This window comes from Coturnix japonica, chromosome 26, assembly GCF_001577835.2.
Source record: "Coturnix japonica isolate 7356 chromosome 26, Coturnix japonica 2.1, whole genome shotgun sequence".
In the NCBI taxonomy this organism is placed as follows: domain Eukaryota; kingdom Metazoa; phylum Chordata; class Aves; order Galliformes; family Phasianidae; genus Coturnix; species Coturnix japonica.
The window spans coordinates 1,909,039-1,934,086 of record NC_029541.1 but is presented as its reverse complement, the minus strand read 5'-3'; the positions used below and the strand labels follow the sequence as shown (position 1 = coordinate 1,934,086).

General features: G+C 45.5%; 2 protein-coding genes across 3 annotated transcripts; one reads left to right on the top strand and one right to left on the bottom strand.

The window, feature by feature from the left end:
- Window positions 1–3,972: 3,972 nt before the first annotated feature.
- STK38 (serine/threonine kinase 38) lies at window positions 3,973–14,268 on the top strand. 2 transcript variants are annotated; one of them, XM_015884910.2, is made up of 14 exons: window positions 3,974–4,158; window positions 4,958–5,090; window positions 6,573–6,624; window positions 6,733–6,855; window positions 6,997–7,080; window positions 7,550–7,673; window positions 7,811–7,965; window positions 8,634–8,736; window positions 9,141–9,202; window positions 9,692–9,809; window positions 9,975–10,098; window positions 10,719–10,814; window positions 11,043–11,137; window positions 11,338–14,268. In XM_015884910.2, exons 2-14 carry the CDS (start codon window positions 4,960–4,962, stop codon window positions 11,466–11,468), a joined length of 1,398 nt encoding a protein of 465 aa, XP_015740396.1. In that variant the 5' UTR covers window positions 3,974–4,158; window positions 4,958–4,959; the 3' UTR covers window positions 11,469–14,268. The 2 variants fall into 2 exon arrangements, with proteins under 2 accessions (XP_032305127.1, XP_015740396.1); XM_032449236.1 differs by lacking the exon at window positions 10,719–10,814 and having other exon boundaries at window positions 3,973–4,158.
- Window positions 14,269–14,386: 118 nt separating this feature from the next.
- Window positions 14,387–24,530, bottom strand: KCTD20 (potassium channel tetramerization domain containing 20). Its single transcript, XM_015884911.2, is given in 9 exon segments — window positions 14,387–17,370; window positions 17,903–18,013; window positions 18,503–18,700; window positions 18,941–19,061; window positions 19,573–19,675; window positions 20,551–20,691; window positions 20,693–20,786; window positions 21,115–21,305; window positions 24,401–24,530. Coding segments are annotated over 9 exon segments (1,263 nt in total). The 5' UTR covers window positions 24,412–24,530; the 3' UTR covers window positions 14,387–17,077.
- Between the last annotated feature and the right edge of the window lie 518 nt (window positions 24,531–25,048).

The window sequence follows — 25,048 nt, the reverse complement described above, 5'->3', positions numbered from 1 at the left end:
CACTGCCAGCATCCCTGACCTACCTTGGATTAATGCAGACATCGCTAAGTGCGGTCAATGGAAGCCCATTATGTGACAGACTCAAAAAGTTCAGGGACAAATTAGACCAGATGTTTCAATCCTGACTTCAGTCCCACCTTTGGCTCATTAATCATTGAGGATGTCACTATGAAACTTTGCCTTCATGGACAGATAATTCAGTGACACTGCAGGCTACCCTGGAAACTTAAGATGAGGAGCAGGCCTCTGCTTGAGCCACGTTTAACAAATGTCATTTTTAATTGGTGACACACTTTGTAAGCTTTAATGAGTGACACTAACAACTGAGACTCACGTCATCAAGAGCACTTATTTGATTATAGAAATAGCAGGGCTCACAACAAGCTGTCACGAGGAATATAATAAAGAGGATCTGATGGCTGCGAGGATGTATAGGGTGAGAACACTAACAAGGCCTGGCTGTATTAGCAGACATTGCAATGAGATCCACTCACCTGACACTGAATTTAATGGGGTGATGAGGCAGTGCCTATGGGGAATGAATGGGTAGCTTATGGTAACACCAAGCAAATGCTATCCTGTTGTTCTAGGGATCCTTTGTCAGAGAAGACCATCACATTCACTTTCATTTGCTTGGAGAAATAGGGTTTGATCCTCTTAAACAGACTTAGTAGTTCAGGCTGGTCCTTCATATCCTCAGTATCCAACCTGTACTGAGTTACCCAACTACATATCATAAAGTGAGTATCCAGACTTGTACCTCAGTAAGTGCTTTCAAATCACATCACATCTGTCTTCTTACCTGAGCTCCTGCTTGTGTTTGTATCACTTATTACATTGATATCAACCCACTTTGCAAACCCAGCAACAAATAAATACATCCTACAGCGCAAACAATTTCACTGACATTTGTGCCGAGCATTAAAATCTTATTTACCTTTATTTAGCTCATATTTTCTGCTGGTGAGTGTCCATTCACTCTTCCATCACCTCAAGGCACAATAATACAATGAAACCCACCCAAAAGAACAACAAAACACCACACTTCCCCCAAACTCATCATCTTTTCCTTAGTCACAGCTGAACGCTTTAGAAGCCCGGATTTATCCTCATTGGAAATAGCCAGCTCTCTCCTTGCACTGATACGGTCTTAGTCACTCAGAGCTGTGCTGACCATTGTTTCTGTGCTTCCCAGGCAGGTATATAAGAAGGTGAAAGGCGCTCGCTGTCATTGCGACTGGAACATCAGAGACTTCACTGCCATCTCTATGAGACCAATGGTGAGTAGCTGATGCTGCCCTTGTAACTCAGAGGCGCTTTTTAGTTCTTACATGACTTTATGTCTGCGTGTGCAGGGCTGTGTCTTCATTCTCACTTGATTTGCACAGTGTAGACTTTAAGTCTTTTTAGTTTTATGTCATAAAACCCCTGTTTGTTTGGTCACATTTCTGCTAGGTTTTTTATCTTTCCAGTTCGAAATGAAATCATCTCCCATGCCTGCAAATGCCCAAGAGTTGGAAGCAATATATTGAGAGGGAAAGGAGATTTAGGATTCTCAGCAAAGAAATGCTTAAATCAACATCTCCTTATCTGATATACAAGCCCATGTCTGATGTTATGGGAGGTTCTGGGGTGATGTATCGATGTATTGCTCCACTTTTACTTGTGTTTGAAGGCTGAAATTTGTTTTATCAGGTGAACGAATGACAAGAGAAGGAAAAACTTCTGCTCCTACCTTCAGCTTCTTGTCCTGTTGATCACATTGGAAGAAGAAAGAAAATGTTCCTGCCCCAGAGATCCCTGCACACAGTTACATTCTTGGCAATCCTTTTTCTTGCCTGTTTTGCAACATGTCAAGACACTGCAAAGTAAGTAAGATCAGCCTTTTGACTTGATATCACAAGCAGGCTGCTTGCTTTTGATTTAAGGCATAGCAGAAGAAACAATGCATGCATTTCACTGCCTTTTATGCAGCACAGAATGGTACCCATTGCATTTTTAGATGCATGGATTATACTATATTCGGTGCCTTTTGAGATCCAAATCTGTAGCAGAAGCCTATAGCTGCAATGGTTGGTTTGGATGATGGTAACAGCACTTATATTGTTCATGGGAAAGGTTTGATGATTAAAGGTCCAATTCCCACCTTCAGGATCTCATGTCTTGCACTGTCCAAGCAGGCTCTGGCTCAGAGCCATAGAGCCCCATAGAGCCCCATAGAACCCCATAGAGCCCCACAGAGCCCCATAGACACCCCATAGAGCCCCATAGAGCCCCATAGACACCCCATAGAGCCCCATAGAGCCCCATAGACACCCCATAGAGCCCCATAGAGCCCCATAGAACCCCATAGAGCCCCATAGAGCCCCATAGCTCTTTACCTGCACAGCCATTACTTGGGGGGGGGGGCGTTAGGGGAACACTTGGGGACCCATAATGACTCCACAGAGCCCCACAGAGCCCCACAGAAACCCATAGATACCCCATAGGAACCCATAGAGACCCATAGAGGGCCACAGACACCCATAGAGAATTATAAGCACCCCATAAAGACCCACAGAGACCTCATAAAGACCCCATAGAGCCCCATAGACACCCCATAGAGCCCCATAGAGCCCCATAGAGACCCCATAGAGCCCCATAGAGCCCCATAGACACCCCATAGAGCCCCATAGACACCCCATAGCACCCCATAGAGACCCCATAGTGCCCCATAGAGACCCCATAGAGCCCCATAGAGCCCCATAGACACCCCATAGAGCCCCATAGAGCCCCATAGACACCCCATAGAGCCCCATAGACACCCCATAGAGCCCCATAGAGCCCCATAGACACCCCATAGAGTCATGGGGCTCAGGCATGGCTCAGACCCTGAGTGTGGCATCAGGGTTGTCCTCCATATCCTATATAGACTTAACCTCCTTCCTCAGCACAGAGAACCTCAGATTGATGGATGCAAATGAGTGATTTTGAAACAGGGCCATAGAACCAGCCGTGCTTGTTTGCTAACTGAACCCTTTTTGCTGTTGCAGTCGAAGAGCAGTGACTGAGCACCAGCTCATGCATGATAAGGGGAGGGCATTTCAAGGGCTGAAGCGCCTCATGTGGCTCCACAACGCCCTGGGTAGCGTGCACACAGCCAGCAGCAGGGATATTTCCCTTCCAAATGCCATTTGGGATCCACAAAAGACCAGAGATCCCTCAGATCCCTACAACAGCATCAGCAGAGATGAGACTTCAAAGCAGCTGCTGGAAGTGATGGAAGACGAGCAAGGCTTCCCCCCTATGAAGAAGTATTTGCTGCAGAGTCTGAAGACCCCAGAGGTTGATTGGAACCCACGAGACGTTTTTGATCTCCTTCAAATCAAAGAGTTTGGTAGGAAGAGGAATCCAAGCACCCAGCACTTTTCCCCTTAGCCTCCATCCAGCTCAGCTTTAGATACGTGATGCTGTAAGGAAAAGCACTCATCCAAAGGTGAACTGCAAGAGAAAAGCAGCGTCTATTTGTTCCATTATTATTTATCAGTGTCCAGCATCCATTCCCTATTTATCAGCGTCCAACAGGGAGTCATTTAAGGACCAGGTTCCCTCCTTAACAGGTAGAAAACCACCATCCAGAGCCCGGCTGTGTTTCCTCCTATAGGTACAGATGGCTCACGGCTCAGTTGTGTTATACACCTTAACTCTGGGTTGGATTTAACCTCAAATCCAGCCTTTTAGAGACACAATTGCCATTTCCATCACACAGGCATGGCGTTTATCCACCCCCCAGCCACAAGGTGTTATAATAAAGACACCCCCACACCCTAAACCGCTCCGTGTTCCTTTATAAAACCCAAACGAACCAAATAACACAATACAACCCCAAAACCACCCCACCTTCGGGTGGCAGCGCGCATGCGCCGCCCCATTAGGGTGGGCTCAGTGCTCACCCCGCCCCTCGAGTCAAGGGGGGAGGTGGGGAGGATGGTGGCGCATGCGCGGTGCGGCGGCGGCTCTTAGGGCTCATAGGGGTGGTCGCGGTGGGGGGGGGGGTCTCCTTTGGTTCTTAACGGGGTGTGCTCTATTGGCCTGGATCACATCCCTGCCCCCCCGGGTTCCTCCGCTGTGATCACAGAGGTCTGCTCCTCATCGCCCCCTTCCCAAGGGGGGGCTCCGGTAAGCGCTACCATCACCGTTCAGTGCCCCTTTAATGGGGGTGGGGGCTGCAGGGGGGGCTGCTCGTATTGCCGGGTGGGGCCCTTTGTCCGCAGTCTTGATGTTTATCCTTCCCCCCCCCCCCAACCTGGGATCGCTCCCACTTTGCTCAGTGGGAAGCAAAACCAAACAGCGCTCTGCTAGTGGTTGGTTGGGGGGGTGTCAATGGGAGTGCTGTCTCGCTTTGTTTTGGGCTCAAATCATCGCGTTTTGGTGCATTTCGGTGAGCAAAGTGCCCGCAATGGTCCCATATAAAGTCCCGGCTGCTGTTGTTGGGTGTGAAGCGAAGCTCAGTGCTCCGGATCTGGGGGGGATTCAGTGTAAATGGGGGGAGTCCTTCAAAGCAGCAGCATCTCAATCGTTCCTTGGTTGCTCTGCTGGGTATTAGGAGCTGGGTGAGGTCGTTGTGTTTGGGATGGGAGCTCATGGGTTGGTGTTATTAGCAGGGAAACACTAAGAAACTCATTGGGAACAATGACTGCTTTCAGCGCTGCCTGAAATTGTGGGTTTTGAGGCACCGTGTTTCTTAAGTTTCCTTCCCTCTTATTCTCAGGTCAAAAATGTGCAAAACAGGAAGCTTGACTTCACCTTTATTTTGTAAGACTTTTCCCTGCTCAATCTGAGCTCTGGTTGTTCGAGTCTCATTAACATCCTATTAACATCCCCTCCGGTCCTTGCAATCCAGCATCTCCCTCCTGAACATCCCTTTGGTTTGAAGGTTGTTTGCTCTCATATCACCTGTTCCCTCCTTTCCTTACAGCCATGGCCATGACGGGCCCGACACCGTGTTCCTCTATGAGCAACCACACCAAGGAGAGGGTGACCATGACCAAGGTGACGTTGGAGAACTTCTACAGCAACCTCATAGCGCAGCACGAGGAGCGGGAGATGAGGTAACAGCACACGGGGTGTGTTAAGCACATTTAAAGCCTGTTATCATAGAGTTGGAAGGGATCTCCAGCAGTCATTGGGTCCTGCTGCAATGGACAGGGATCCATCAGATCAGGTTATGGACTGAGTAGAAGACCTGCTTGGGTTGGTCCCAGTGTATTTGCAATTAGAAATCCCCCCATCTTTCTGCTGTTTCTTTGCTGTGAGGCTGCACCACCATCACCTGGCACTGCCTTTATGCGTGGGTTAACTGAACCTATCGCACCCCCTTAAGCTGCTTGGTCATAATATACCAAGTCATTGCACTGACAGGTGTTATCTTTGTTTTCCTTTGTCCAGAAGCTTCTAATTTGCTGCGTACCCTGGAGTCGTAGCACAGGGATGTCTCTGCAGTGCTCCCAGCTTGCTGTGCAGTCTATAATCAAGAGTTTTCTAAGAGGTATCAGTGTTTATTTGCCTGCAGACTCACAGCCAAAAACAGAGCTCGACCCAAAGGGATTGCTTGGTAACGACAGTAACTGCAGGAACCTGGATGTAATTCAAACATCAGGATTGTCTTGTGGACTCATGGTCTTCCAGGCTTCACATAGAAGAGAGATTGAGGTCTAATCCAAACAATATCACTGATTGAACTCCTGGCTTTGCTTTCCACGTGTGGCTGTGCAGGTTGGAGCTGAAGTGTTGAGGTGCTTAGGGGGGATTTCAGCATCGCTCTGTTGTGCTGAGCTGCCTTGTATTGAATATGAGAGGAGATGTCTGGGCACTGCAGTGAGGGTGAAGCAGCAGAGATGTGCCTGATGGTGGAAGTGATAGCCCAGAATATTATCACACAGCAGCAGCTGTGCAGTGGCACAGGGGCCGGAAGGGGATCTCGCTGAGGGTGACTTGCATGTAGGCAGGGAATTTAGCAGACTTGTTGTGTTCCTTTGGTGCAACATGGACAGGGCAGGAGAAAACAACCCAAAGAAAACCCCAAAACTCACAACCCCAGTTCAGCCTGAATGCACTCAGTATTGGGAAGGAGTTCCCATAGATAATCATGCCCTGAATCCCTTTTCCACCCCGAACTCTTGTTTCCTTCTCTGCTCCCAGATACAGATGTGTCCATGGAAGAAGTGAGACTTTGATGCTGGAGTGTTTATGTGGGTTTAGCCTCACATCCAGCTGCTGAAGTTAGGGGTGGGAACTGACCTCACATCTCCTCGGCCTGTGTTCCATACAGTGACAGTGCACACCTCAATCAGACACATGAAACTCCAGCAGGTTTGGATTAGCAGCAGCAGAGATGGAAACTGCTGGAGCGTGGTTAAAGCAGCAGCAGGAGGTTCCTCAGGATTAACTTTGTCTGATTCTCTCTTATCTATCACATGCATTTATTACTCCCTTCACAGCAGGCAGAGACGGGATCTGTGCTGGGTTTGTGATGGGATTGAGAGAAAATGTTCAAGAATTCAACTTTCTTCTGCTGTTTATCTTTCCTTAAGGCAAAAGAAGCTCGAACAAATGATGGAGGAAGAAGGCTTGAAAGATGAGGAGGTAATTAATGAGGGGAAATTCCTTTTAAGGGTTAAGTGAATTTGGTAGCATCTACCATCTGTATTTGGAGTGACTGCAGAGCTGTGTTTTCCTCTCCTTGGACTATAGAAAAGGATCAGGAGATCAGCACATGCACAGAAAGAAACAGAGTTCCTTCGCTTGAAGAGGACAAGGCTCGGCCTGGAGGACTTTGAGTCTTTGAAAGTAATAGGCAGAGGAGCGTTTGGAGAGGTGGGTGCAGGAAAGATACCTACAAGTATCTTCACTGCTGTTTGCTGGAGGGCTCTTTCCATTGCCGTGCACTGTATAATGACTTGGGTTTGTGTAGTTCTGGCTGTGCTGTGTATGACTTGAGTTCTGTGCACTTTCCAGGTGCGGCTTGTCCAGAAGAAAGACACGGGGCACGTTTATGCCATGAAAATACTGCGTAAAGCTGATATGCTGGAGAAAGAGCAGGTGAATAGCTGCCTTAATTAGCGGTTAGAGCCTGAGGGACATGCTGGCTGCTTAGTGAAGAGCTGGTTCTCAACCCAAATCCTTTGAGACTTACATATACGTACTACATATGTAATATTTGTAATGTAATATGTAGTGTCCCTTTCTGTATGGGACACTATGGGTTGGTTTATGTTTCTTTTGCTTACAATAATGGGGTTAATGCTGTCTTGCCCTCCTATATGTACCTTAATGTGTGGCAGTCATTCAGGTGCAAGTGTCCAAAGGCAGAAGTTCCAATGGGATCATCTTTGATTATTAAAGGGTCTTTCAGTTCTGATGTGGAGTTGATGCTCAATAGGATTTCCCAGACTGGGAAAGAACAACCCAGAAAATATATCAATATTGATGTAATACTTGAATTTCCCATGACAATAAAGCATTAATATAACACGGGCTTGTAATTAATGACATGCTTATGTATTTCCAGGTTGGCCACATCCGTGCTGAGCGGGACATCCTTGTGGAAGCAGACAGCTTGTGGGTTGTGAAGATGTTCTATAGCTTTCAGGATAAGCTGAACCTCTACCTTATCATGGAGTTCCTGCCTGGAGGTACCTGCACTAAGTCCAAAGGCTGCTCTCCTTCCCTTGGAGGGTTTTTAATCTCTTAATTATAAGTGTGATTAGGGACCGGGGTCCCTGATCCTTCCTTTGATTTTTACCTTTGCTGTTTGGGGGGTTGTTTCTAGGTGATATGATGACACTCTTGATGAAAAAAGACACGCTAACAGAAGAAGAGACGCAGTTCTACATAGCTGAGACTGTGCTTGCCATTGATTCTATTCATCAGCTGGGCTTTATCCATCGAGATATCAAACCAGACAACCTTCTTCTGGACAGCAAGGTATGAACTGACAGCTTGCCAGGGGCCTGGTAGGAGGAGTGCTGCTTCTTGGCCTTTACCATGTTGCTGGGGGGAGGAAAAGCTGCTAAATCCATCCTCTGTTGTATTCCTGCCTCACTTAGGAGCTGTCTTGTGACTGTTGTTCAGCTATTCTTGGTTATTTCAGCTGCAATTTGAAATACACAGTTTCAGTTCTTCACTCTTGGTCAAAGATGTTTCCTTTCTGTCTCGCATCTGTTATGCTCGCCCTTGTCAGCTATCGGGCAGATGATCATATCAAATGTGAAGCACCTCACTGCTCTGTTAGCGAGACTGAAAGTAGAGATATCATCTCAGAATCAGGATGTCTTTCTGAAGGCTTGTCCTGTTATGTTTGCTTCTAAATGGTTACTGCAGGCATTCTACAGAAGGCTTGTCTTGCTGCCCTATTGCCTGCTACAAGTTGGCTTAAGGTTTAGCTAGTTTGGAACAGGGCTTTCTCAGGATAGTAGTGATGAGAACACGAATAACTCAGTTCTGTGTATGCATCCATTCTGAAGCTAAAACAAGGAGCGTACAAAGAGCATGTCTGTTCCTTACCAAAATAAAGGGTCTGTAAGAAGTGTACAACTTCACTTGCCATGGTAATTCTCATGTTGTTGTTGTACTTTGGGCATTTTCCTTTCTAGGGCCACGTGAAGCTCTCAGATTTTGGTCTATGCACCGGACTGAAGAAAGCCCATAGAACAGAGTTCTATAGGAACTTGAACCATAGCCTTCCCAGTGACTTCAGTAAGTGATTTGGCTCCAGGGTGGTATTTGTGGACTGGCTCTTGGTGCCCAATGGCACATTTCAGTGTGAACTTAAAGAGATGCTGTTTGGATCTAATAATCAACATTGCATCAGTTAACTTTAATATCCACCTTCATTACCAGAAGTTTGTATTTCAGGTAGGCACTGCTGAATCCTTCCTTAGTAAAACAAATGAGAGCTCAGTGTAAGTTGCAGATGAGCTGAGCTCAGGTGTGTGCCCACCCATAACTTGGTGTGGTGGCCATAGGGGACAGTGGTGAGCAAGTGGGGATGGTAGGAAACTCTGAGGGCACAGCTGGTGTTGGAAAGGAGACTTTAAGTTTGATGGTTTGGGTGTAAAATTGGGTGATCAGAAGGATTGAAATGTTCCAATCCCCTTCAGCTTTCCAGAACATGAATTCCAAACGGAAAGCAGAGACGTGGAAGAGGAACAGACGGCAATTGGTGAGTACAAGGCTGCACCCTTTTGGAGGTGTTCTCTTTTGAGCTGTTGCTCTCCAATCGCAGACCCTTATACATGGCAGGCATTAATCCACGGCTGTCCTGAACAGCTGGGAGTCGAGATTTGTGGTGTTTCCTTTTACAAAGGAATGATTTCTCTTTGTCCTTCATCCAGCTGCCATGCAGTTGTGCATGAGATATGCACTGATAGCTGGTGTCTGCTGCCTAAAACCATTCCCAAGCAAACAAAGGGTTAATGATGACATGTAGACAAAGGTACCTTGCCAGTTTCCCCAATGGTATTTTAAGATTCCTTCATGTAAACAATTCAGTTTTGTTTTTTCTTTGCACATCTTGATAGAAAGCCTTTAAATAACTTTGCTAAAGGGTCTTTTAGCCAACCTGGTGTCTCCCTTGAAATCACTGTTGTTGCTCAAGTTCCTTATCAGCAAGTTTTATCTAATGATATGTAATTCTTGGTATCTGTTCCAGGCTTTTTCTACCGTGGGGACTCCGGATTACATTGCTCCTGAAGTTTTCATGCAGACAGGCTACAACAAGCTCTGTGACTGGTGGTCGCTGGGGGTCATCATGTATGAGATGCTGATTGGTAAGAAATGGGCACTGCAGTGCAGGACATCAGCTGTGTCTGTGTGTTTGGGGTCAGGCTCTTAAAGCATCTTCCCCTTGCGTAGCTTCTCATATATGTTCTGGTGTTCTTCAGTAACTGAATGAATTAGTTTTGCTTTATACATGATGTTTTTCCCCCCTTCAGGTTATCCACCTTTCTGTTCCGAGACTCCTCAAGAAACCTACAAGAAAGTAATGAATTGGAAAGAGACCCTCACGTTTCCTCCTGAAGTCCCAATATCTGACAAAGCCAAGGACCTGATTTTAAGGTGCTCATTACATGGTTTGCCAGTTCATACTGTACTAACGTAGCCAGCTTCACATGGTGGGGAAAAGCCCTTGTGATTTTGACTGCTGCACAGTTTATGCCCATGTATCAAAAGCTGAACTCCCTCATCAAATACATTTGTCTTTCGGAGCTCTCATTGGAGCACTGACTGCACTGTCGTGGTCTGGCAAAGTGGGAATGTTTCTACTTCCTATTTAGTTAGGAAGTGACTTCATCTTTTGGCCAGAACTGGCTATTGAACATAGCAAGAGCTGTGACGTGGTCTGTGCTGGAGCATGCAGCATCCCAATGCATGCAACTCTTCCATGTTTATGTAAACACCTGATATTTTCAAGCACTAACCCATTTTCAGGATGAAAAATATCAGTGTGTAGCTTTTAGGCTTTATATGTTCTTTGTTGTGTGGAGGAGGACCACATCTGACCCGCAGCATTTGATGTGACGTTGCTAAGTGTAACTTCATGCTGTTGTCTTTGAAATGGGAATCTTCAGCCTCTTTATATGTTGTGAAACCGGTGCTGTCAGTTTGGAAAGCCATTCCATTTCTGGATGGGATGCTTTCATTTTTTCCCTTCATTTTCATTCTTCCTTCCATCCCAGATTTTGCTGTGAATGGGAGCACAGAATTGGTGCATCTGGTGTGGAGGAAATAAAGAGTAATCCATTCTTTGAAGGGGTTGATTGGGAGCATATAAGGTAAGATGCTTTATAGAAGAACTCGCTGCTAGTCCTGCTGAGCATCACCGAGCAGCTTGGCTGCCATTTTTCATGCTTAGATATGGGTGAGAGTATTTTGGGCTGTATCTGAAGCTTGCTAAGGTCTGGGTGCCATTGGTCCTTGAATCTGTTCAGTAATGGGAAGTGTTTGAATTCTGCTTTCTTCTGCTTTTGAAACCTTAATGTTCAATCTGTTCTTCTTGGCAGGGAGAGACCTGCTGCAATTTCAATAGAAATTAAAAGCATCGACGATACCTCAAACTTTGATGAATTTCCAGAGTCTGACATCCTGAAGCCAACAGGTAAATGCTTTGTGTATGTATATGTCCCATGTGTTTACAAAGCATGCCACTGCAGCTGTTGATTTGGAGCAAATAATGATATAGAGTGCTTAAATCTGTATGTCTTTATAAGCTTCCTCTCCTGCCTGCAGTGCTTGGTACGTGCTGGGGGGAAACACTGCATTTCCAAACGATGACTTGTTTTCCTACTGTCTTCTCAGTGGCAACAAGCAACCACCCGGAGACGGACTACAAGAACAAGGACTGGGTTTTCATCAATTACACCTATAAGCGTTTTGAGGGCCTGACAGCCCGAGGAGCAATACCATCCTATATGAAAGCAGGGAAGTAATTAAGCTTTACCTGGGACAGCTTCTGAGCCGTGGATTTCTCTTTTTGTAACTTTTTTGGGTTTTTACCCATAAATGAACTTTTTTTTTTTAAACATGAAGTTACTTTTTTAAAGACAACTCGAGGGCTGTTACCTCTTGGAGGAGACTTCAGGATGCTGTTCTGTTACACTCTATGGCTGTTACAGAGGATTTGCTCTTTCTTGCACCATTGCAAACTCCCACAGACCACATGCCATCACTGCTGCAAGTGCTGCTTCAGGAGCAACAAGGGTCACAGTTTCCTTTCTAAACTCTTCACCAGATTTGTCCAGTCCTTTGGGAGATAGAAGCAGGCCTTCATGTGACATTGCAGAGCGTGTGATGTCCACATGGGCCCTTCACCAGTCCTGCATTGAGTGATAAACTCAACCTGCCAGTTCTATCAGCGTTTTCCTGGTTGCAAAGGGCTTCAGTACAGAGGAGACAAAGCAATAATTAAAGCTCGAGGCAGGCAAGCTATCTAGGAGGAGACAACTTGTATTGCCTTAACTTTACTTTGTAGTGGTGGGTATCCTTTTTCTTTCCTAAACGATGCTACTTGGAAGCCTCTTCAGCAGCATTTCTCAGCTCCGTAGCAGTGGCCTCAAGTTGCAGAGCACTTTACTTTTGGTACTAAAGCAGCGACCCCCTCAAAGCCATTTAGTGTTTTCTTTTCCTAAATTAAAAGCAATTGCACAACGCTTTTTCTTTTCCAGACAGTGCTAAGAGAAATGGGGAGCTTCTTCCACCAGGCACCACCAGTTCTCGGTTCTTATAGGACGCATCTATAAGCAATGTGGATAATGAAGACTACAGCTGGATCCAGAGTTAGTGCAGAGAGATGGAGGTTAAAACAGCAGTGGTGGGTGTGTGGGTCCAGCTGGGTTGGCCATGGGCTTCATGCTGCTGCCATCTGTTGGCTGTTTTGAGACGGGCATCTTCATCGGTGGTTAAAAGCATCTTCTGTGGCCTTTTTGCTCTTGGTTTGGAGCAGAAGCAGCTTGTCCCTGTGGTCTCCAAAAGACACAGTGCCTCGCAGGGTCAGTAGGCTGTGGGTCCAACCACCCCAAACTCACATTCTCGCCTTGTGTCATTTATACAAGTTCTGATCAGGCTGCTCTCTAGGAGAGCCCCAAAGTGCCTTTCCTTGTCTGAACATCTCTGGACCCACACCCGCATTTTGGGAGGGAGGATTCAGCCCCATCTGAGTTTTAGGTAATGTCTTGTTACCAATCACAAGCTCCATATTGGCCCTGTTCTGCACTTAGCTCTGCACTTCCAGTGACAGGCAGCGTTACCCTTTGGGTTTGCTTGGTACCAGCCTTGTAATTTGCAATTAGATGTTTGTAATGAGGTCTCTAAAAGCATTGATCAGTTAGAACTGTCTTCGGGTTGTTAAACCTTTGTTGGTGCTGAACACTAATGGCATAGCATGGCCAGAAAAGCTATTTAGAAACAAAATAGAGCAGTGTTCCAAAGCAATAGGAAGGCTCTGTTACGCTTAGTCCTTACTTTCTAGATTAGGATACGAAAGAAAATAGGGTTTGTTGTGAATTTGTTTTAATAGGTGCTTTTAAGGACTCTTCACTTTGATGTCTTTTGAACTGAGTGCCATTGTGAGGGCCTGACTGTGGGACTGGAAGTTGTCTGTATGTAGTTAAGACTGGGTGGTGACTTGCTGCATCCTCTCCCCAACCACCCCTTGTGCTTTTGGGATGCGTCCCAGGGGTTGAACTATTTGCCATAAGCAGCTTAGATACCAGTTGGATCCTAGAGAAGCTGAAATGCAAGGACAGCCTTAATCCAAGCACTGCAGGCAATAGAAATTACTTGTGAATAAGGGCTAACTGAAGTCACGATCAGATTGTCCTGCCCTCATCCTGCAGTTTATTTGGAACCATTGGGAAAATGTTGCCTTATAAACCACAAGGAAAGTGAGAGGTATCAATACTTAGATATTCCCAACAGCTTAAGTTACTGCCTTAACACTTCAGAAAGCAAAACCCTTTGAAGCTGCAGGGGATGAGGATAAAGGATTTGGGGGCAGTAGTGGCATTGTTAGCCCTTTACTAAAGGGACAGATGGACATTTTATGTATAAATACCAAAGATAAGAGAAGCTGGACCACTCTTAAGTTGTGACAACTTGCTGCGAGAACCTCTATAATAATAATTGTTATACATTTTTAGTACTTGTGTTTTAAAGTCTGAAACCTCAGTTTTGAGATAAAGCTTTTATAAGGCATTAAGGAACAGTCGGGTACCTCATTTCTGTGCCTTTCAGGAGGAGCCACAGGGCTGCATAGAATCCTCTGAAAGCCTTGGACATCCCTTTCTGCTGGTAGGTTTTGTATCACAGTCACACCTGTATCATTGTTCCATCTCTATTAGCCAAACCTTTGTATTAGCTGCTGGTCTATGGCTTGAGCTCATGTACATCTGTTTTCAAGCTGCTAAGCAGGGCTGTGTTTGTTGACTGCATTTCTTTTTACCCAGCTGGACTTCTAGGAAAGATCCTAATCTGAATTTCCAATGCATCTGAACTTGAACTGTGCTGCCACTTCCTCTTTCTATCATAAACCTGCACCAAGTGTTTCTTATCACTGTGCCCTGACTCTGCCTTAAGCTGTAATTTGAAGTGTTTTCTGTAAATACATGGAGAGCTGTTACTGAATTGCACTGTAGAATTTGGCAGATGTATCGAGCGAGGGCAGGGGAGCCAACTTTGTATGGAACAATCTTTGCATTGGGGTATGTAAATAAAATCCTCTTAGTAAACACACATTTGTCAATCTATCCATTAAATGCCATCTTGGCTGCTTAGCACCTTACTCATAGAATGGGATGGAGGGACCTCAATGATCTTTGAGGTTCCACACTTAAAGGAGCCCAAACAGCCACACATAATTTATGCTTTAATACATAAAAGAAACCATACAGCTGCAGTAGTTCATGGACACCACAGTCAACACTTCAGTATACCTAGAATAAGACCAAGCACTTCTACCCTGAATGGTGGGCAACTGTAAAAAGGGGAAGAAGCAAATGCGTATTTGTTCAACGTGATGTAGGGTTCCAACAGAACTCACTCTACTAAACAGAAATCCCAAATGCATCTCCAGCTGCTTGAGAGAGCCACTAAAGTAGAGTGTTGTTTCAGTGTCTGCAAAATAGGGCAGGTACAACATGGAAGCCAGGCCCATCATCCTGTGCTGAGGGTCCCATTGGTTACACAGCACCAGAAAGTTAACAAGGCAGTGACGTTCTGAGCCCTTAAATGAGGGCCTGCTTGACCCACGTGCCTGTGTAAACCCCAATCCCAACTCAGCATCAACACAGGTTTGCTTCATACTTACACTGCTGTAAAAATAAATACAGACACCAAAAATCCATAGGGCCTGGAGCCAAGCTCCATCATTGCCAAGGGCAGCCTCACCATTGCTTGACTCTGGGAGCTGCTCAGTCCTTAGGCAGGTAATGGGCCTGGCCCTCTGCTGGAAGATCAATGTGCCATAACCTTTGTTCTCTAATACAAGAATAGAAACTCATCTAGAATAATGGAAAGTGATTGCACACGACTGACTCTGCCTCTGTGCAGACACTGAAGGACACTTCTCTCTGCTGATCCACTAACAGGGAAAGGGGAAAGGACTTTGCAGAAGCCAGGTGGATAGACCTGAACCCTTTAAGGAGGGCCTGGAGCACTCCTGGAAATCTTCCCATAGGCACTTATAAAAGAAGAGAGATTTGCTGCACTTAGAAAGAAGAAACACTGCCACTAACAGAACCCGTATCCATACCAATGGGAACGAAACGCATCAGCACGTACAGCGTTGGCAGAGATGTTGGTGTTACTCTTAACCAGAAAGGCATTCACAGGAAATAAAAACAATACACCCATAGCAGCAAAACAGTAACAGCAAACTTCAATACCAAGCCTACCTTACAGGCTGCAGACAGGTAGAAAAGAATGAGAATTTGCTGGATGCAACCCTGACGATAAAAGGATTAAAGCTCTTAGGGGCAGACTAACACCTACCTCTACTTTAAGTATGGTATAAGTAACTTACATACCAAGCAGCACAAGTTTCAACAGCAGTCAATTACAAGAGCAGAACTGACCTGAACTTACAGGAGCTGTTTTCCTCTCATGCTTTTTGAGTCTGTTTCAGCTTTTCTTTGTACCAGCACAATGTTAAAGTTAGTTACAGCGTTGCTTTGGTCTCTCTGTGGCCCTCAGAAATGCTGGCTGTGTAAGGCAGTGATTGCTCACCTGCCTTCTTGGCTCTGGCTGCACTGAATGCACTGTATGTTCATCAGTGGGTTAAGCAGCCTGTAGGGAACTGCATACAGCAGGAACAGGACAGCTACACTCCAACACAAGTGAATTCAGCAGCCCAGAGTGTGTTTACACCTACAGTCACAGCCCTAAATCCAAAATGAACAGACTCTTAAATACACAACACTGTACTTAGAGCAGCAGAGGGCAAATGTTCCCAGGCACATGCATTTTCTTCCTGCTGGAGTTTCATTTCTTATTGATGTCTCTTATAAGCCTGACTGTGACAGAGTCCAACCAGTTCCAAACTGGAAGGGAAGTAACTGGCCTTCAGAAGCTGAAACAGGTCCCGGGAGTGGGAAGCTCCTTGGACAGTCTATGGAGATCTTCACTGATGAAGGTTGATGCAAACAGTGATTTTGCTCAGCTCCAGCACTTTTTTATTTTCTTAGAAAGGATGAGGAGAAAAATAACATGCACAGCCACCTTTAGAAAGCTTCTTACATCTTCTATGCTACTGAACAGACTGACTGTGCTGCTAAAAATCAACTAGTCTTCTTTCTGGCTTTCTCCTCCAGCACAATCTGCTCATCTTAATGAGCACAATCTCTCTAAACAGTCATTTCATCTTATGCAGAAGTATATACAGGGAGCTCCTGGGAAGAGTCTCATACTTCCTATTATCACAGAAGGACTTGGGTTGGAAAAGACCTTAGAGCCCATCCAGTTCCAGCCCACATCAGGCTGCCCCTTCCAAGCTGGCCTTGCACAGTACAGTAAGTGAGTTGTACACACTGGATGCAAAGCCAGGTGGCAGCATAAACACAATCCCTCACACAGCGCTCTGCTGTCATCTCCCCACTCTCAGTGTTCCACTGCCACCACCGTGCTACATTTCTGCTGGCTGATGAAAGAGCATCACCTGTCTCGCTTTGATGCCTGGTGCAGGTTATCACAAAAGCAAACCTAAGTGTCTAATGGTAAATAGGAGCTTTGTCTTGACAGGCCCGCAATTTCCTCTCTCATGTCATTTCTAAATACTTCTGCTCTTCTTTCAGAAGTTTAGGTAAAATATTCAGCACCCATCAGTCTGGAAGCCTTTGTAGTGGAAACAAGCAACACTTTCTTTTTGTCTGAGATGTTGCTTTTGATTGCACAATTAGGCTAGGGAGTGTGGCTCTTTATTAACATGCTTGAAATATGACAACATAGTAAGAGGATGAACGAGGGTAAAGCACCTTGCAAGGAGTCTGTGTTCCATTACTAGGATGAAAGTATGCTGAGATGTTCCCACATCAAGCCGGAGCCACGATTAATCTGGTAGATCATTAACAGCCATTTGGGAGAAGGGCGCATTTAGCCTATCCAGTTCATCTACCTGTGGGGGGTGATGCATTATAACCTCATGGTCCTCTGAAACGTCATCACCCACAGTGACCAGGTTTGTTAGAGATTTGCTCCGGACGCACTGGAAGTCAACATGACGGCTCTTCCCCTCCTCCTTTTCCCAGGACATCTGAATGAAGGGCCGCTGAACGTAGTTGTAGATCACTTCTGAACGACCACCCGGCCTCCTCTTCACTTTCTCTTTACAGGTGGGATATCCTGAAAACACAGACAGTCAGTTGCACCACACACCTTCAATGGGATCTTAAAGGACAGGCAGGAGAGACTACAGGGGCACAGAGGATTGAGAAGACAAGTGCTCACTTTCTACATTTACCATTATTGGCTTTCATGGCTGCTTTCTTTTCCCTGCTAAAGAGGATATGTAGCCATACCATCCATGGCTGCACAGCATTAACCACATTGCAGGCACATGTGACTGGTATTCCTTGCTTCCAAACCCTGATAATATGCTTAGCATAACCAATGGTATGGCAAACATCCAGAACTTTTAAGTACTCATTTATCATCTCCTTTCTCTTCCCTTCCTGGTGTCAGGATGTGGGGACAGGGTAATTAATCCATTAGCATTATCAGAGCTCAGGTGCTGGGGTTTCCGGACACAGGAAAGCATAACAGCACGAGATAGACAACATAAGCCCTCCTCTGATGCAAATTCAGTAGAAAACAGGCTTTACACACTATGGAGTTACTTGATTTAGCATTTTCCTTGTTGAGGAAATAATTTTACCTTCAATGCCAATGCGAATATTCTTCAGGCCCCTCTCCTTTAGCACAGCTTTTGCAACATCACGGTTCTCAATGTACTTGAAGAATCTGTACAGCTTGGAACTGTAAAGGACTGGAGAAATAAACAGTGATGAGAATCCGCAAGGAGAGACCTCCTCCCTGTTTTTGACATACTCAGCTGTGTGAGTGCCAAAGAAGCAGGTCTGGTTTCCAGGAACTGCTCACATATCTGTTCTCACAAGGAGGATGAGCTCTGGTTCCTTGGTGGCAGTGTGGCCATACACATAACAAGTATGGATAGAAGGGGGGCAATGGGTGTGTAAAGCAAGAAGTATTCAGACACCAGAAATAGGCTGAGGCAGTAAACATATGGAAAAGATGCAATGAATGCTCTCCATTACCACTGCAGGAAGTCAAAACAAAGCTGTAACAAGACAAGTATCCTGCCTCTAACAGCAGCCAATTCAGAAGGAATGTACAAAACAGAACAGCATGTGCCAGCCTCCCTTCCTGGAGGAAGGTTGCTGTTTGGACAATGGGTCCTTCCCTAGCAGCTAAATGCCTGGGAGTGTGCAGAACCTGGAGCCAGGAGTCCCCTTACTTTGGGAGTACTCCTCGCCCATTGGAGGAGGGTGATCTTCATCCCAGTCCACGGTGTCCTCATCTGTCAGCACCACAATATGACATTCACGCTCCCCTTTCCGGGCACTATCCACCATTATAGGCAGAATTAATTCCTCCAGGTAGCTGTCAAACTGCTTGTGAGCACCATCATTGGAGAGCTCATGTAAAAGAGCACCTAAAGAGACACGACCACACAATGAGCTTTTTTAAACATGCAAATACATGTATACATGTACTAAGATACCATATGAAAATACATCCCAGATCCACACTTTTAAGATGGTCATTCATCTTTAGACAAACCCCTCAACCTACGTTCAGTTGCACCAATAGTCAGTCCTAGTGGAGTCCGTACCCTCGTATTTAAAGCACATAAGAACTGCACCAAATCAGGATCAGTGCTCAAAACACTTACTTAAATCTTGACATTTGATTGTGTTGAAGTCAAAGTTGATGCAGAGGTAATCACAGGTGTCTCGAAGGTCTGGGATGGAAATCCCATCAGGACAGTTGATTATTCCAGTCTTGTAGTAATCCTGCAAACAAGAAGAACAAATTAGGAGGGAAAATAAAGAACAGTTTGGACTCTGATCGTTTTTCTATTAAGCTTTTTGTTTTGCTGACAAGCACTTGAATTTCAGGAACTGTAAATAGGTCTGTGAATAGCAGAAACACCCACCTGCCTGAGAATCTACAGTTCTTTGCATACCCTCTTGGGTCTGATAAACTGTGAGCCCCAGTCAAGCCTTTCCCATGGCACTGGGGTTTCCTAAGACATGCAGTAGTTGTTTATGTGCAGGCACAAAGTCAGAACAAAGCCCACAGGAAAGGTAAAAGGCAACATGAGCAAATACCTGAAATACTGACTCACATCAAAATCAAATATATGCATATATATATTTATTTTATATAAAAACAAAGCACAAAACAGTAATAAAGGAACATGTCCCAGGGGCACAGAGCTGCCTGGAGATGACTCAGTTTTGCACATGTGACAAAACAACTGCTCCCCCCACCAACCCCCAGAGTCTGCAAACATCATCTTACCAGCACAGTCCGGAACACAGCTGAGCTAATTCCTTCTGCAATTTCATATTCTCCCTTTTCATTTGGCCTGGTGAAATTATATTCTCTTCCTGGTCCAAACATTCTGAACAGAAAAAAACCATACAAGTGTCCAAGTATATTTAAATTCATTATTTCTAGAAAGCAATAGCTGCACTGAGGTTGCAGAAAACCAGCACTGACACCTGTACATAACAACCTGAAACCAATACATCTTCCCCATAGTAAATAAGCACAAGAGCTGTCTCAAGTCCTGCTAGAGCTGGATTCCATTGCTATGGCTACTGTATTGTATGGAGCAAGTCCCAGCTCTAAGAATCAGACCAGTCAAGCCTGAGTCAGAAAACTCCCAGTGGACAAAGCCCTTTCACTGAAGCTATGCAAGGTAAGATCACGTGCCTTGAGATGTGGCTTTACACAACAACCTGCGCAATGTCAGCAGCCCAACAGAAGCAGGCTCTCCTTGGTCACAGACAGGCACGCAGGCGCTGGCAATAAAGAAAATGAATGTTTCTTGTAGCATCAGAGGCTGAGCTCTAATCCACGTTACAGAGAGCTGAGTGACTTCTCTTGGGAGAGTATCAAAAGATAACAGCACGACTGGGAGGAAGCATTATCACTGTTTCCCATTTTGTAAGGGATGGGGTTATCAGCTGCCAACAGATGCAGCACTCACAACCAAGGCAAGCACTCAGAGAACACAAAAGCAAACTATGTCTAGCTAGAAGTGTACACTGCTTGAAGGAAGCAGACCATAGAGAGAATGTTATCTAGGGAATTACTAAGTCTCCCTACATCTTGTCACGTCTTCAAGTCCTTACTAACAGCCCAGATCTGAATGAGGTCAACACTGCTCTGCGTGTGTGCACAGATGAGATCACAGCACAAACATTACATGTTTATTCCATTTCAGAAAGCATCTCACCCTCAAGGTACACTGAAAATGGGGGAATCACTCACCTTCCCAGCATAGTATCAGGGTGAGCAGTGAAAATCTGTGGATTCACTGCAAATCGAGTGCCATCTACCACAAGTGTCACTTTCTCTGGAGCCACTGTCTGAGAATTGATGCTTGAAGACAAAGCGTGGCGCTCCTGGGTGGAAATGACAACTGTGTGTGTCTTCAGAAGCAGGTAACATGTTGCTGAACTGGGGGCTGGCAGGGCAAGCAGTGTGTCTGTAGTCAGAATCTAAACCTGAGAGACACACAAAGGGGAGATAGAGCTTAGTGAGAAACATCATTAAGCAGTAATACTTCTTAATGCAATGAGAGAAATGAGCTAGACAATAACAAAGGATGTCAATATACATCACTGGCAGAATAATGCTGCCTGACCTGAGGCATTTTCAAATTTAGACAGAATTTGCTTTTCAGAGGAAGAAAAAAAAATCCCCCGTGCTTAACTGTGCTTGTTAAAGCAAGACAGATGTAGTGGTTAAAGAGCAGGAGCACAGAAATGAAACACTTCCTGCACCACAAAATCTCCCTTAAAGATCAGTGCAAGGTAAACACATCATCCTCACCCTCGTTCCTGAGGCCTGCAGAGGGGCTGTGACCTCCGAGCACCACATTACCTTCTTCTGTCTCATGCAATGCTACAGTTCCATTTTCTACAGTGCAAGCGGACTCTGGATTTCTCTTCCCACCAGCACAGTTAATATTCATGCTGGGCCTCCGTGATGCAAGGTGTTGGTTGCGTTTCCTAAGAGAAGAGCTGGGAGATAGAGAACAGCAGGTTGTTAGTTTGGGAAGAAGCTCTCAAGCAATGAAGAATTAAAGCAAATAAGGAAGGACAACTTAATGCCTGGATCTGGCTTGTATAACAAACAGCCCAATCGTTCAACATGACGAATATACTGCAGTCATGCACACAACCCAGGAGGGAAACCAGTGCAGGAAGACTTCAGAAGGCCACACTTGAAGCTGACCAGCTGACAAATGTCCTGCTTTCCTTTCATGCCTACGATCAAGGTGAACCACCTGGAGCGAGACCTGAACACCTATAAATAATAATTAACACCGTCCACCTTCAAAGCTTTTTACATATATTAACAGCTCATTCTTCTTGTCAGCCCTAGGAAACGCTGCAGGGCAGCCTTATTAGAGAAAACAGGGACAAGAGGGATAATTTGGGGAGCAACTGCAGCCCCAATGCTGACCAACACATCCACCCCTCCATTGTTCAGGAGCAGAGCCCTTCCCTGTAACATTCAACAGCTTCAGCACTGCTTCACCATCACCCAGCAGCAGAAATAATGGAAGAGAATGATCTGAATTCATCCCATGGTTTAAAAAAACAACAGAGGGTTACAACCAGACCAAGCAACTGAATGGGGCAGCTGGCAACCACCCTACATCACAGCATCACGATGACTTCAATACGACTCCCAACAACTCATTTGTAGGTGACGCTCCTTTAAAACCACAAAACCATTCCCACTTACAACTCTCAGCAACATGAGCAAGCAGGAAATGTGCGTATTCAGGGTGTGCCTGACCTAATTCTGCAGTCTGCCAGTTTAGAACAAGATGGATTTGTAATATAATTGCACGCCTTTCAGAAAAGTTTAGCCTCGCTTTAATTTCTGGAAGCACATCCTTGGAACGCGTCCAGAGTTCCCTCAAACAAAAGCAGAATAATACCTTAGCGATGACTGACTCCTCTTCTGCAGAACAAAAGGGAAATGTCACTTCATTAAGATAAATAACGAGAAGCGTTGCCCATATGTAAGGATGGGTGGTTGAGGTAGTTATGGCACTGAGACCCCAAGCCAGGGCCCTGCTGGATCAACCTCACTGTGCTGCTGCAGCACTGCACAGTGCCAAACCTGTTTGCCTGCTGCAGCCTTGACCAAGCTTCCTTTCTGCTCTGCTTTGTTCCCTTCTGCATCCCCAGCAAGAAGCAATTACAGCATCATCAACAAATTGTAACTGAAAACTCCCTATTTAAGCACCCTTCATGCAGAACCGTGACGTGTATCCGACGCTCATCTGGAGTTTAAGTTGTCACGTACAAATCAGGCTCCTCGCTTGCAACCTCTCTCTGAAGCACAGGACTTATTTACGAGGTCAGTTCTGCTCTTTCAGAAGGTGAAGTGCCACATGTGAAATGTCACATAGCAAGGGAGGAAGGCAGGGTCACAGGGCTGCACCATGGCCTCACATCACCTCTGGAACACAGGGCTCACTTACAGAGCAGGAGAGACAAGTGCTGAGTCCCTGTGGCTCAGCTCAATAACACAATGGATGCTCAAGGCCAAATGGAACTTGGTGGGTTTGGTGCTGCCCAGCTGCAGATAGGCCTGAACCATAGGAGAACAGCATAGAAGTGCATTCATCCACATTGCAGCAGAGAGAAAACCTGCTTGGAGCCTTCAACATGCTCATCTCATACCTGCTAATAATCCTTAGCTCATTTTCTGTTACAGACACAGATGTAACCAGGCAATCCAAGAGTGCTTTATAGGCTCAGCTCACACAGACACATTGCAAAGGCTTCTCCTTGTTATGAAATAGTTCTATCAATATACAGCGCATTCATTTTCCATCTGGTTTCAAATTATAGATGGAAAATAATGTCCAGCAGGACTGATGCAATGCAGAGCAGCCTGCAAATTCCAGCCAGAGACAGCAAGAAGGCTGATGAAATGCTTGATTGTTTTCTCCTATTCTGTGCATAGTGCTTCACTGTTAGCAAAGCTTACAGACCTACTCACTCACTTCAGTCTTAACAACAACCTACTGTTTCTACAAGTGCAATTCAGAGCTGCAGCGTGGCTTTAATAGCTTTACACTGACCATCTACTCCTCATGGTCTGCCAGGTCCTTCCATAGGTAACAGGGATTGGGTCACACACTGAGAGCTCCATCACCACGGATGGCACTGAGTCACCGCAGCAGGACTAATGCACATCACTGAGATTTATTAACTTGCAGTAACATAGGATGGCCTTTCCCAAAATAGGAAAGTTACACCAAAGCAGACTCAGCAAGGAGAGATGAGGAGCACCCAATCAGGCTTATCAGAAGGAAACAGTGCTTTCTGAATAAGGCAAGAGGTTTGTGTTTGTTAGAGCTCCTGCCCTCCCTGAGGGGCTCAATGAGCACAGCCAGGTGGCCTTTAGGAAGCACTGCTGCTATCCACAGTAGTGGGTTAAATGCAGTTATCTAAAGCTCTATAGCAGACCCTCATGAAGAGCATCCCATCACTGCAGTCACAGCAGCTTTGGTGCTGCTGCTCAACTACATTCAGTCAAAACCTGGGGAAAGATGGTCCACTGCAAACACCAGCAGGATCTTCAGGCTCAGGAGAAACAAGGGGTCCTTTTTTCAGACACAAAACATTAAGCCAGCTGAAGTTTTAAGCCAAATGACACCTATGAGTTAAATTTGTCTTCAGTTGCATTAGATAAAGATACAAAGCACATGGCAAAAACAGGAACAACAGCAGTAGAGCTCTGATGTGGATCTGGTTCCACCATTCCCAGCAGAGACACATAGAAAGGCTTTAAAAAACCAAACAGTTTAAACAGAAATAAAAGCCAGACCTTCCTTATCCCTTTAGATTTTAAAGCATCATTTCTTCCAAGGCAGCTCAATCTGACTTTGTTTCACATTCACACCAATGCCTATGTTTCCATTACAGAAGTCAAAGCTTCTCTTTATAAGCTGTCCCATAAAGACTCGTGAGAATCCTGACACACCTGCAGGTTCTATAACACACCAGAACCGAACAGAAATCACCTCCTTTCCTGCTGTAACCCCCCGAGCAAACCCTCCACCAACACCCACACAACACAGTTTACTCACTGGCGGCTCATATGTCCTCAGTGCTACCAGCTCCAGTTCCCCCAAACCCTTCTTTAACAGAGGGAAGCACCAAGGCACAGCTGAGCTTCAGAGTTTAAACTGTTTGTACCTCACTGGTCACTCCCCCCAAGCCCAGCTGTCTGATTCATGTCAATATTTCAGTTTAAAAGTCCCCATCAGCTGATTCATGAATGGCTCAACACAAAACCCACATGGCAACAAGTTTTGGTTCTTTTAAGCCTCAGGAGAAAAACAAACCAACAAACCTCACCATCCTGAGTCTCTCCCTCCAGGCTCTTGGCTCAGCCTCCTCACCTTTGACATAGGCAACAGTTTTAACACAAGCAAATTGCTTCTTTGGTAGAATAATCCCAATTCAAACTCCTCACTCTGTATTTCGCTGCAGTTATTTGATGTTTCATACAGCCCCTGTTTGCCACGACTCTTATTTTGGAAACGCTGTGTGCAGCTCAAAACTCCACCTTCCTCCTCTGGAAGGGATCCCAGCAAGTGACTGCTAACTCATTCCCAGCTCATCTGCTACAAATCCAACTGCCATTCATTTGGAACCAATTGCATGGCAGCAGCTTGAGCCAACTAATAACAGAGGGAAGAGTTTTGAAAGCAGTTACAGTAACTGTTAACCAA

Excerpts from the sequence above, each read along its gene's own strand:
- STK38 (XM_015884910.2), top strand. The coding sequence starts at position 4,960 with ATGGCCATGACGGGCCCGACACCGTGTTCCTCTATGAGCAACCACACC. Across the intron at positions 7,674-7,810 it reads CATGGAGTTCCTGCCTGGAG|GTGATATGATGACACTCTTG; the intron begins GTACCTGCACTA and ends GGTTGTTTCTAG. Across the intron at positions 9,203-9,691 it reads AGAGGAACAGACGGCAATTG|GCTTTTTCTACCGTGGGGAC; the intron begins GTGAGTACAAGG and ends TATCTGTTCCAG.